This window comes from Microcaecilia unicolor, chromosome 2, assembly GCF_901765095.1.
Source record: "Microcaecilia unicolor chromosome 2, aMicUni1.1, whole genome shotgun sequence".
Classification (NCBI taxonomy): domain Eukaryota; kingdom Metazoa; phylum Chordata; class Amphibia; order Gymnophiona; family Siphonopidae; genus Microcaecilia; species Microcaecilia unicolor.
Window position 1 is genome coordinate 374,008,097 of NC_044032.1, and position 13,974 is coordinate 374,022,070.

General features: G+C 41.2%; 1 protein-coding gene across 1 annotated transcript in view; it reads left to right on the forward strand.

The window, feature by feature from the left end:
• Positions 1-13,974, forward strand: part of ADGRL3 (adhesion G protein-coupled receptor L3) — a 1,077,673-nt gene that overhangs the window by 896,187 nt on the left and 167,512 nt on the right. Inside the window, 4 exon segments of the mRNA XM_030194565.1 lie at positions 1,109-1,180; positions 1,182-1,226; positions 1,228-1,325; positions 7,234-7,236. Coding sequence (XP_030050425.1) covers positions 1,109-1,180; positions 1,182-1,226; positions 1,228-1,325; positions 7,234-7,236 — 218 coding nt within the window.

Sequence of the window (13,974 nt, forward strand, 5' to 3'; positions counted from 1 at the left end):
TGCTAGGTGGGCTTCCCAACCATATGGTATGGGTGAGAAGGGGCTGCTAGACACCAGGTGGGGATTTGGTCTTGCGGCCCACTGAGTCATCAGGGCCTTATTTTTGGGTGTGTTGGGGGTTCAGGGGAGGGACTGGAGGTCCACCGGACTTCCAGCCTCTCTTTCGCTGGCTTCTGAAGGGGGAGACAGGGATCTTGCGGAGGGGGGGCTCGGGTTGTGGTCCTGTTAGGGGGATGGGGAAGGCATGCTAGCATGCAAATGCATGCAGGACAGGGCTCCCCATTCCTCCCCAATGCTCCACAAACTCTAACACCAGCTCTGAGCATGCTCAGTTTCATTAAAATGAGCGTGCACGGCACCACTGAAAAGAGCAGGGCAGGCAATGCTAGACCAACACGGGACAAACACTTCAGCTGGCGGGGGTTGGAGACCCCCTCCAGCCAAGTTATGATCATGATGTGGCGGCAGGGGGTATGTGCAGCGGAAGGGAGTGTGGCAAGAGGCGGGCCAACATGTGCCGGATCTGGTCCCCCTCCCCCTTTGAGGTTATGCCACTGGTTGTTGCATACACTTGCCAACTCTGATCATCAGGCAGAAGCAACCACGGGCGCTAGTACGGCGCTAATGGCCTCTAGCACCTGTTTTTTTTGCTTCTGATCATCAGCCCATTAGATTGTGAGCCACCCAGCAACAGGAAAGTGCCTACTATACCTGAACGTAACTCACCTTGCTCTACTACTGAAAAAGGCACACACCAAATCCAAAATATTTTTAGACCACTCAAATTGGTGTCCAGAACATGTTCCCTTTAAATCTGTGCATATCATATCTTCTGCATGTGTAAACAGCACAATTGCAAAATCACATTTACTTGTGTTGCAGATTTACATTTTAAATGATGCAGTTCAAATGTGTGGAAGCCACGCGTGCCTTCTAGAATAATTTCCAGTATATCCCACCCAAAAATCCATTGCTTTTTCTTCAGGAGCTCCTGTTAATAATGAACTAGTCAATCAGCAGTGTTGTGTGCGTTCTTTTATGCAGATGTATACACCTATAAGCAAGGTCTGAGTCTCCTTTCAGCTAGTTCTTTTTTCCTTTTCCCTAGATTGCTTGTGCGGTATTTGCTGCATTATTGCACTTCTTCTTCCTGGCTGCCTTCACCTGGATGTTCTTGGAAGGGTACAGCTTTACACATCATGCTGGTGGAAGTCTTTGAGAGTGAACCACTCCCGCAGGAAGTATTTCTATCTGGTTGGCTATGGATGCCTGCATGATAGTAGCAGTGTCGGCAGCAGTGACTATAGGAGTTACGGGACAGATAAGTGTGAGTGTTTGCAATTTTGATCATATTTGCTTGCTTCCTTTTTACTGATTCTGTTCACTGTTACCATATTTGGATAGTTCAGATTTGTATTTGGTGCAGTAGAGCAGTAAAGTATTCTGCAACTGGTACTACCATAACACAGAGCTGTGCCTTAAGAAGGAAGAACCTGTCTTTGATCACTGTAGCACATCCAAGTAAATACGTTTTTCAGCTAAGTGGAAAGCGGCAAGAAGCACATCAAAAGGATAAAGAGAGAGAAAACATAACTGAATATAAGAGCAGATATATTTTGGGGCCCTTTCCATAAAGGGTGGTCAGGCACCTATATTAAGGCACTCAGCAGCATTGTGTCTAGGATTTTTTTCACCGGGGATGTGTCTTCTGGCCCCCTGCTGTGCCCCCCTGCACCCCTCTCTTATTCATACCTTCAAATCAGTTCCACTCCAGTCTTGCCCGGTAGTGGCACTCATAGGATGCCTGCACAAGGACTTTGTCTCACTCTGAACCATCCCCGCCCTTCAACAAAACAGGAAGTTGCATCAGGATGTTCAGAGTGAGACAAAGTCCAGTGCAGGCAGCCTATGAGTGCAGCTGCCTCTGCCCAGGCAAAGACTGGATCAGAGGTAATTTGAAGGCACGGGGTTGGGGTGGGGGAAGGAATTGCAGAGCTTTGCTGGGAAGGGAAGTGAGAGATGTTACTTTATCTGCATTCTGCCCTCCTACCCTCGGTGGCGGAGGTCAGGAAGGAGAATGCAGATAAGCTGTCGACAGGGGTTGCATACGGAAAACACGCAGCTTGAATAGATACTCCACTGGCACTCAGCTAGTATTCTATAATGGCACATTAGCTCACCTGATCTGTTATAGGTTAACATTTAGATGCCCAGCTTTAGGCGCAACCACTATGCTAGGTCTACAACGGGTGTAAATGTGCACACTTTAATGCTGCAGTTGCACTGTAAATGGAAGTATTCTGTAAAAAGCACACTGAATAGTGGCGACGCTCATGGCCTGCCAATGCCCCTCCATGGAAACATCCCCTTTGCAGTTACACATAAAAACATGTAGGTGCCCAGTTATAGAATAGACCTAAATACACTTATGTGCATAGCTGCCATTTTATCCCCATTTTGGTGCTCAACTACTGTTATCTCCCATTTGCGAACCTCCAGTTGGGTGCCAAAATTAGTTGTCTAACTATGGCACTCTATAAAGAAGTTCCCCCATGTCGCTGAAAAAATTGGCAAAAGAAAAGAAACGCGCTTAGCTCTATGCTGTAAACCTTGCCTAAAGTGAGGTGTAGTTTATAGAATATGCGTAGCGCCGTTCCCATGACTAAAATTTAGGCACGGCCATTTACACCTACTAAACCTGGAATAAATGCGGGCACCTAACCTAGACGCAGATTGAGCATATTCTATAACAGCGCACTTAATTTTTTTTTTTCTTGTGGCAGTTTTTTTTTTTATTTTTTTAAAGTAGAGCATTACCTTCCAATTGTAGGCAGAGTGAAATTTATGGTTTCAACATTTTTTTATTGACGACATCGAATATTAACACTTCACACATAGAAGAACTCCAGAAAACACACTCATGTGCAGAAACAGAATACACATAATAGTAATCAAGAGTACCCTTTGTCATCAAATTATTAATCAGTTTATCCCCCATCTCATAAGTTAACAATTTATTGAACATCTGATTCCAATACATCCCACCATCTTGCCCCCCACCCCCTTTAAATCACAATATCCTTCCCTCCCCCTCCCCCTATTATGTTTCCACAATTTTTATTGGAGTATCACTAAACAACTCAGCAGAACATTTCAATTACAACACAATTTCCAGCCATGATCTCTCTCACCCCCCTCCCCCCTACACCCCCTCCTCCCCCTGTTTTCAGAAGCTGTCGAAACCTAGTACTTCTACCTCCTCTTGCAAGCGCTGCCTTCATCAACAAATCACATGCTATTAAGGATAAGGCTACGCCCCCATAGACTCAACACTTGAAGATATGGGTTTCAAATCGCCAAATAAGATTTGCCCCTCTTAGGTGACCCTCTCGTATCTTTTCGCTTCCCAAACTGCCAATTGATGGATCTGATTTCTCCAGTGCCAATAAGCTGGCGGTTCTTCTACTGTCCAATATTGCAAAATAACTTTTTCCCCACTAAAGCAAATTTACGACATAGTGCCTCAGGTTTATTCACAGCATAGAAAGCTTGAGGAACATCCAGTAGCAGCTGCTTCACAGTTCCACCTATGTCTCGAGCCAACAACCGACTCAAGAATCTTTGGATTTGTCCCAAAAAGATTTAATGGTGGGGCATCCCCCAGAAAGCATGCGTGAAGGTGTGAACCGACTGCTTACATTTCACAGCGCACTTAATTTTTTAAGAATGACCATCACCCGCCCATTCCTCTCCCATAGCCACACCCCTTTTGAGAGCCACACATTAGAATTTATGTGCAACACTTTACAGAATACGCTTAGATAGTTGTCTGCATAAATTCTAATTAGTGCCAATTAGTGCTGATAATCGCTTGTTAGTGGGCAATTATTGGCGCTGACTGGCTTGTTATCAATTAAGTTGCTGTGTGCAATCTGGTCATACTGCAAAATTTGCGCACGCAACTTTAGTCACCTTAAATACCCTTAAAGCACAGTTTACTTCATGTAACTGCTAGTGCAGAGCTGCATTAAGGGGCTTTGCGGTAATGTAGGCAAGCAATGCGTGATATACTGTTGTGATAAACTTGTGCGATAACCCCCAAAGTACAACTAGAATTGCATGCGCAAATCTGGGCATATTCTGATTTGCGTGCGCAACTCAATTGGTTAACAAGCCAGTCAGCGCCGATAATTGATGTTAAAGAGCAATTAATGGCACTAATTACAATTTTACACACACTATCCGCTAAGCGTATTCTATAAAAGTAGTCCGTGTAAATTTTACCATGCAGATCTCAAAGAGGGCATGGCCACGGGAGGAGCATGGGCATTCCTAAAATTTACACTCGGTGTTTTAGAACAACCTGTTCTGCGCCTGAATTTAGGCATGGCCATTTACACCAGCTTTGTATTGGCGTAAATTGCTGCACTTAAATTTTTAGTTGTGTGCATGGCGCTACACGAATTCTGTAAACCGGACATAACTTTAGGCACGGTTTATAGACTACGCATAGGCATGTTTTCAATCGGCGCCAAATATAGAATTTAGACCTAAGTGCTTTTTGTGTCATGGTGCATGGCAGGGATTGGGAGTGGACATGAAAAGTGTTTAGCAGTGAAAGCGCTGCGCTATACACACACTAATTAACATGAAGGTTAATATGGCACCACTTGCAGCCACCTAAATAGGAGAAATTAAGTGCTCATGATTTAACCAGGAGGTGATACTTCCTAAGTCATCCTCCTTTAAACTTAATTCATGTCCTCTAAGCATGAATTAAGTTTACAAGAGGACATGAAATGAGGTTAAGGGGTGGGAGGGGTCGACTTAGAAATAATGTTAGGAAGTACTTTTTTATGGAGAGGATAGTGGATGCCTGGAATACCCTCCCACAGAAAGTGGTGGACACGAAAACAGTAACAGAATTCAAGAATGAATGGGATAAACATAAGGATTCCTAAATGGCAAAAGACTGAAATCAAATCCAGTAGCTGGGAAGTAAAGCTAGTGCTGGCAGACTTCTACTGTCTGTGTCCCAATTACTGATAGATAGATCTTCTTGGGCTAGAGCGCGCTTCGACAGCAGTAGTTGAAAATTAAGCCATTGCCAGGCAGACTTGCCCTGAAAATGCCAAGACTATCCCCCTGTTTACTAAGCCATGCTAGGGCTGCTACGTGGCAGTGCGATGCAGCCCATTCAAAGTGTCGGCATTAGTGTACTGACAGCCGCTAGTGTAGCTTAATAAAAAGGGGGGTGGGAGGCGGTAAGCATTCATATGTTGGGCAGACTGGATGAACCATGCGGGTATTTTTCTGCCATCATCTACTATGTTAATATGAATGTTACAACATGACCTGCAATAGAAAATACCAGGAACGCCCCAATAGGTTCTGTGTTAAATTAAAGTCCCACGTTAAGCCATGCTGACTGCAAATTTTACCACAGTTTAGTAAGAGGTCCCCTTTGTTTTTTTTCTTTGAATGTTTGGTTCACTTTAAAAGAATGTTATCTATCAAATTGATTAATGTTATGTTACAATAAATACATTTCAGTTAAGAAAAGTCACATAAAATGATTTTGGTGCGTGTTGAGATCTTCCCCTTGCCCAGACCACCTGAAAGTAGTTTTTCCTACCAACTCGAGTACACCCTTTTTAAAAAAAAAAGAGAAAAGAAAATGTTACCTATTTAATGTTACCTTTACACTTGGATAATTTTTAGCAATACCATGGCTTCTAAGTTGGGCATTTTTTCTTTTAAATAAAATGTTTGAGAACAATCAGACATTATGCTTTGACTGACAGCATTGTATGAGCAGGTTCAGCAAGACTTAGAAGGAAGCAATGAATCATGTGGCACTAGACAATACAAGGCAATTTTAACAACGCCTGCCAGTGTTCCGCTTATAGATGTCAGAATTCTCTTAACAGAAGTTCTTGAACTCATTTGAAGAACCTATGCAGAATTTGCTGTTTCCTTGAATAAGTTCACTAATCTTTTTTCTTAAAGAAAGAGACTGGTTACTACCAAAATCCACACAGCAGGTTCGCCAAAAACAAATATGGATTTCTTGCCAAAAGTGTCTGAAATTCCTCTAATTTTATAAGATTCATTAGGGGGGAAATGGCCTGTATTGTTGCTTTTCTTTATTCAGTTTAGATCAAACAAAGCCTACATAAGGGCCTCATTTATCAAGCCACACTAGCAGCTCCCAGCGCGGTAAAGGTTGACAAAGTCCATACACTTTGAATGGGCTCCGTTGGCATTGCCACACAGCTTGATAAAAGAGGTCCTAATTTTGATAGCCAACAGGCTACCACAAAAAACATACTGTTTTCCGGTATTTTGCCTGTTAGTATTTATTTATTATTTGTTGCATTTGTATCCCACATTTTCCCACCTATTTGCAGGCCCAATATGGCTTACATAGTGCAGTAGTGGCTACCGGCAAGAACAGATACAAAGTGAGGTTAAGACAGGCTAATGATCAGATTTGATAGACATATTGGGGGTCAAGGGGAGGAGTAGGTTAGGTTATGTCCAACATGAACATTTATATTGATGTATTGTGGGGTTAGGCATTTAGGTTGAGGTCGTTGGAGTATGCCTTTTTGAACAAGTAAGTCTTAGGAGTTTACGGAAGATTAGGTGGTCGTATGTTATTTCACAGCGGTCGGAAGCGCATTCCATAGTTGTGTGCTAATATAAAAGAAGCTGGATGCATAGGTTGACTTATATTTAAGTCCTCTGCAGCTTCGATAGTGGAGATTTTGTTATGCTCGAGCTGATTTTGTTGTTTTCTGTTTGGTAGGTCTATATGGTCTATCATGTATCCCGGGGCATTGCAGTAGATGATCTTGTGAACCAGAGTGCATATTTTGAATGCAATACGCTCTTTGATTGGGAGCCAATGCAGTTTTTTCTCGTAAAGGTTTGGCGCTTTCGAATCTTGTTTTTCTGAATATAAGCCTGGCTGCTGTGTTTTGGAGCAGATTGGAGTTTCTTTATGATTTGTTCGTTACATCCCGCATAGATTCCGTTGCAGTAATCTAGATGGCATAGTACCATGGATTGCACTAAGTTGCAAAATATTTCCCTCGGGAAGAAAGGTTTCACTCGTTTGAGCTTCCACTTTGTGTAAACATTTTCTTTGTTGTGGCTTTCACTTGGCTCTCAGTGTAAGATTTCGGTCGATTGTAACTCCGAGAATTTTCAGGTTGTCGAGATAGGGAGAGTGTGGTCTGGGGTGGTTATATTGGTGGTTTGATTGTGTTATAATGGGATGTGAGGATGAGACAGTGTGTTTTTTCTGCAGTAAACCAGTGCGTTAGCTATTTTTAACAAATGGTTATCCAATTACCCCCTGGATCCTATATATGGCATCAAGATTTCAGCACCAAAGATCTGCACACAAATTAATTAGCTTATGAGCCAATTAATTACAATTAATTGATGTCAACAATCATTTATTACAGCTATTTGCTAGTGATTGAAATTTGCACACTTATATCTTCCCACACCCTAATCTGTAACCCCATGTGCATTAATCCCCTAGTGTACAACCTAAAAGAGGGCGTAGCCATGAGAGTGATGGGGCATTTCTAAAAGTTGCACATGGGGTTATAAAATAACCCCATTTCCATGCCAAAATGTCCAGACTTGGGCTCCATATGAAGATGAATTTATTCAAGCAACAATGACTGACACAGGCTGTGTTTCAACCCACATGGGCTGCCTCAGGAGCTATAAATAAACAAATACAATCATATTAACAGTATGCATATTAATACATAACACAATAATATAATAAAAGAATGACTCAAAACATGAATAAAATCTATATAAATATGAATATACAAATACATCTAAACTATAACATACAGCAACACAAAGATATGGAAAGAACATGTCATTAAAAAATAAAAAGACACAGCACATAAATATAGATACTAAAAATATAAATATGTATATATATGTATAGAGAAGCTTCTTCAAGCCTACCAAATTATGTAGAGATCTGGATACCTCTTCACATAGGTGTTGTGACTCATTACTTCAATCATATGACTAAATAATAGAAAAAATAAAGAAGTAAAAGAAAGTAAATTCCACGGCCTATGTCGGACCATTGTTGCTTGAATAAATTCATCTTCATATAGATTTCTTCGTCTGTTCTGCTTTTGTGTCACCGTCTTGGATCTTGCAGATAGACTGCCCTGTTGTTTTCTCAGGCTTGGGCACTGGTATTTATACCAGGTTTCGACTGGCGTAAATTACATGTGCCCAATGTTTGATGGGGAAATGGGCTCTAAAAGCTATTCTATAAACTGCGCTTAACTCAGGTTTTGATTTTAGATTAACACGCTTGTTTTCTGATGGCACAACCGCCACCACCACCAACCCTCTCGCCCTCCCCACCGCCACCCCTTCCCTTCGCAGCGCCGTCATCTACTTTTGCTGGCGGGGGACCCCAACCGCCGCCAGCCGAGGTCCTCTTCCGGTGCAAGACTTCGTTCTGTTTCTGAGTCTGTCGTCCTGCATGTTGTACGTGCAGGACGTCAGACTCAGAAACACTACTACTACTTAACATTTCTAGAGCGCTACTAGGGTTACGCAGCGCTGTACAAAATAACAAGAAGGACGGTCCCTGCTCAAAGGAGCTTACAATCTAAACAACGAAATGTCAAGTTGGGCAGTCTAGATTTCCTGGGTAGAGGAACGAAGCCTGCGCCGGAAGAAGAGGACCTTGGCTGGCGGGATCCCCCGCCAGCAAAGGTAGTTGGCGGCGGGAGGGGGGTCAAGAGGGTCATCAGCAGGGGGGTCCACGGCCAAATCTACGGGGCCCAGGCCCCCGTGGACCCACATAGTTATGCCACTGGTTCAACAGGCATAAGTCCTGGTGCCCAAGTTGGGCACCGTAATCGGCATTCAGTGCTGTTCTGTAATTGGTACTCACCGCTGAGTGCCTGTTATAGAAAGCATTGTACACTGATTTGTTTTTCAGCGCTAATTTTGAGCGCCATTTACTCAATCTAGCTCTAAGCCCCAGTTCTATAAAGGTTGCTTAACGCTAAGCAAACTTTATAGAATAGTGCGGATTCCCGCGCCCAGCTTTGGGCGAGAGGAGTGCCTCCTGAAACCCTGATGTGTACATCCTTGCACCCAACTGATGGCAGTTGGGCATGCAAATTGAAGTATTTTATAACATTGCACCTAATTTCTGGGAGTGCTCCCTGACCTGCCCATGTCCCTCCCATAGTTATACCCCATTTGAGTTGTGTGGTCTGAAATTTAGGTATGCATGTTATAGAGTAGAGCGTAGGCAGATGTACACACAAATTCTAATTACTGTCAATTAAGTGTCAACTCCAATTAACTGCAACAACTGATTATTAGCGCCTGGAATCTGCGCTCAAACACAGGCGCTCAACTTTGGGCAACCTATATGGGATCTGGGGGAGTCTGCCTCCCATCACAGTATAAGTGCATGTGAAAACGCCCACAAAAGGGGATCTAATATGATTCTGAAAGCAGAGAAAGCAGTAGATGAGATGCAATGCTTGCCATGTCCTAGTGGTTCTCAAACCTACATATAATGGGGGTGACAGGCAAGCATATTTATTACTAATCCCTATAATGAGCTCCCACTATTTCTTACTAGTTACACTATATGAATAATATAACAAGAAGTAACTACTTGTTTGTAAGTTTACTTTCTTTATTTATATCAACTGCAAATCTACACAAATCCTTTACAACTTTTATGGTTCCTTATGCATGAGAACCATAAGGAACCATAAAAGTTGTAAAGGATTTTTATAGATTTGCAGTTGATATAAATAAAGAAAGTAAACTTACAAAAAGTAGTTACTTGTTATATTATGCATATTTATTAGGGATATCTTGAAAACCTGACTGGCCTGTGGTCCTTCAGGAAAGGTTTGAGACGCATGGGACTAGAGGACAATGCATAGTGAAAAGTAGAACAGATATACCTCAGTGGTCATCACTCTGCCCCCACCCCCATACACACCCATACACGTGCAGCTAACTTGTTATGTCAAAAATCTGCTTTGGGAACCATTCAATTATATGAGAGGATCCCTCCAAAAAATAAAACCCTGGGTCCTAGGCAGATGCCTAGATTGCCTATGCCTTAATTCTGCCCTGAACTCTAATCTTAACATTTTCCTTAATTTTTAACTTTATTCATTTTATGGCATTGGCCTGTTGAAAATAGGTTTTTCATTGTTTTGTATATGCTTTTAAAATACTATTTCATGGTCAAATCCATGTTGCTAGAGACTGTGTGTTTTTCCTTTCCTTATTTTTTGGAGTAAAGGTGTAAGAGTTTATCTAATTTGAATACTGCTGAGATAATGAATTTGATTGCATTAAGAATACCTTTCTGGGTCAGACCAATGGTCCATCTAGCCCAGGATCCTGCTTCCAGCAGTGGCCAATCCAGGTCACAAGTACCTGGCAGAAACCCAAATAGTAGCAACATTCCATTCTACCAATCCCAGAGCAAGCAGGTTGCTTCCCTCATGTTTATCTCAATAACAGACTATGGGACTTTCCCTCCAGGAACTTGTCCAAACTTTTTTTTAATCCATTTTTTTGCTCTTGTCTCAAAGCTCAGTAGGATTAAGTAGACTCTACTCAGTGTTCAGCTAGTACATTCCTGCTGTCTTGATTTTTATTGTTTAATTACAAATCTAATGGAAACCTAGTAAATTAAAGTTAGTATGTGATTGGTTCATTAATAGTTCTTATTTAATCATTAAAAGAACACTAGAAAAGCAAAATAAACACTTTAATGTTTTTTCCTTGAATGAACAAATATATCTAAATCAGTGTTTTAAAAATAAATGTGGTTTTCTCAATGAATTTGTGATGTTAATGCAATCAAGAATTCATCAGTTGTACTTTTGTATAAATGATTGATGTATACCTAAAGAGCAAGGCTTAATTTCTTGTTCACATACATCTTCAGGTTCTTTTGGGTGCATTTACTGTGGCAGCATGTAAAACTCTTGTCTCTTCTCTCTATTCTCTCTATTCTTTTTCCTTTAGGCTCATTGGTGGTCCTATTTTCCATACAAGACCACATTCCTCCCTTTTTTTTCTTGTTCCCTCTCCTGCAATATCTCTTCTTCCCTCTACACTTCCTTTCTCTGTTCCCCACTCTTCCATTTTCTGTTATCTATGACATACTGAGGGGCATATTTTGATATGACATCTGAATTTGAACGTTTTACACAAAATGTCCAAATTCTCAACAGGAAAGAAGGTCATTTTCAAAAAGAAAAACATATATATTTTTTTTTTTTCGAAAATGCTATGACGTTTTGTATTTTGGACTTTTTTTGGGGTCCATTTTGGGAAAAAAAAAACGTCCAAGTGCAAAATGTACAAAATCAAGCCATTGGGATGTAGGAGGAGCCAGCATTTTTAGTATACTGATCCCCCTGGCATCCCAGCACAGCAATAGGGCACCCTAGGGGGCCACTGCAGTGCACTTCATAAAATTCTCCCAGGTACACATCTGACCATTGCTCCCTTACTTTGTCTGCTGAGCCTCCCAAAACCCACTACCCCCATCTGTACACCACTACCATAGACCTTACGGGTGAAGGGGCACCTATATGTGGGTACAGTGGGTTTCTGGTGAGTTTTGGAGGGCTCGCAGTTTCCTCCACAATTGTAACAGGTAGGGAGAGGTAGGAGGCTGGGTTCACCTGTCTGCAGTGCACTGCACCCACTACTAGAATACTCAGGGACCTGCATGCTATTCTGATGGACCTGAGTATGAGGGTGGCACAGAGGCTGGCAAGTAATGTTTTTCATCACATTTTTGGGGGATGGAAGGGGGTTAGTGACCACTGGGGGAATAAGAGGAGGTCATTCCTGATTTCCTCCAGTGGTCATTTTGTCATTTAGGTCACCTTTTTGTGCCTTATTCATAATAAAAACAGGTCTAGCTCAAAATGTCTAAGTTTTAGTCCTGGACGTTTTTGTTTTGTTCCATTATGGCTGAAAAATGTCTAAGTCTTAGGAACGCCCAAGTCCCGCCCTGAACACGCCCCCTTGAGATTTGGACGTACTTCTGATGGGCTTCATAGAAAAACGTCTAAAAATAGGTTTCGAAAATACTGATTTGGATGATTTTGTGAGAAAAACGTCCAAATGCAGACTTATGCCACTTTTTAGACGTTTTTCTCTTTTGAAAATTAGCCTGACTGTCTTTTTATCTTTGCATACAGATACAGCACTCATTGCTGTATCCGTGTTTGCAAATTAACTTAGATTGGATTTAACCCTTTGATGATTAGTCTTGGAAATACGTATTGAATTACAAATCCCTAGACCCCTGAGGCGCAGGCCATTAAGGCTGAAACACGAGTTATGTCGGGTCGGCATCAATGTTTAGAAGAACTTTGAATAAACTCTCATTTGAACATCATCTGTGAGAAGTTTCATTGCTCTACTCCTTCCTCTTGCTGTCGTTTATCGTCCTAACACAAATAATTTTATAATCACTCAAACATATCATTTTTCTCCTCTCATCTCTTTCCTTCATCTTTAATCATGTTCAAATTCTTCTACCTTCTAACAAATTATTCTTACTTTATTTCATTTCCTTCTTTTCATAGGTACATTTTCACCTTGGGATCTCCTTTTTTTTAATACTTCATCTTCATACTTTGAAAATAGTTCAGAGCTGTTCATATCTCCTTGACTATATTTTTGTCTCCCTTTCGTTTTCTAAATACATGCTTTTCTCTTAAACTTTAATATTTGACTGTCCCTTTGTCTGGTTTTGATTTACCAACTTTTACCCTGGAGGTTTTAAATGTCTTGTTGATACCCCGATGGACATCTTTGACTCCTACACTCTTCCACATCCAGTTCACCTTCTACAACCAAATATGATGATAATTTCTTGACCTAGTTTTATTTAAAAAAAATTAATAAATACATGCAACCATCTTTGGTTTCCAAACATTTAGTCAATTATATTCTCTTCTTCAAAATGGTTGATATTCAGCCTGTGGTGGTAAGCATTTTTTTTAAACACTGACCATTGAAGGCAGAATTAGCCCCAGATATTCAGTGCCAGATAATATCTGGACACTGGCATTGAATTACATTTGTGCTGACCACCAGAGCTTATGTGCATGGTCCTGGACAGTAGTTCATCTGGGACCCACATAAGACACTTGTGTGTCCTGGTTAAATATCAGTGCAAGGTGCTCTCTGCTTCCCCTATTCCTCTTCCCCCCCTGTGGTCCAAATCTATTTCATGCATATTCACTGTTGATATCCTGTAAACCTGACTGGCAAGGGGTACTCCGGACTGGACTTGGGAAACACTGGTCTAAGTTAACCAGACAAATTGGACCACATAAACTCAGTCCTATCTTTATCCAGTTTCTTGTTTTTTTTTTTCTCAAAATATTTTATTAATTTCCAAATATACAAAAACAGGAAAACAATGATGAAAAACATAGGAAGCAATAAACACAACAGATGGGAAAGGAAAAAAAAGAGAAAGGAAAGAAGAGAAAAAGGAGGGGAAAGCATCCAGGTGTTTAACAAATAAGTCCTTTGTACAGGTTTAAGGTGTGGCCTGAATAGTTTGGAGGTAGTTGTCCAAAATAGACCACATTTTTTTCCTAGATACTATCATCCAACTTTTCGCAGCCACTTAATTACACAGAAAAGGAGTGCCAAATATGGATAAGAAAGAACTACTAGACTATTACATTCATACAGTGAATCATCTGTATAAAATATCATATACACAAATAATAATGTAACAGGCGTACAAAAACAGTAATGACTAAAGAATACAGCTAAAACAACTGACAACCTTGGTTGTTGGTCTCTCACTGCAGAACTCGCCCCGGCATAGTTACAAAATGCCCATTGAAATAAATGGGTTTGAGCAAAGAATGAAATGAAGTATAT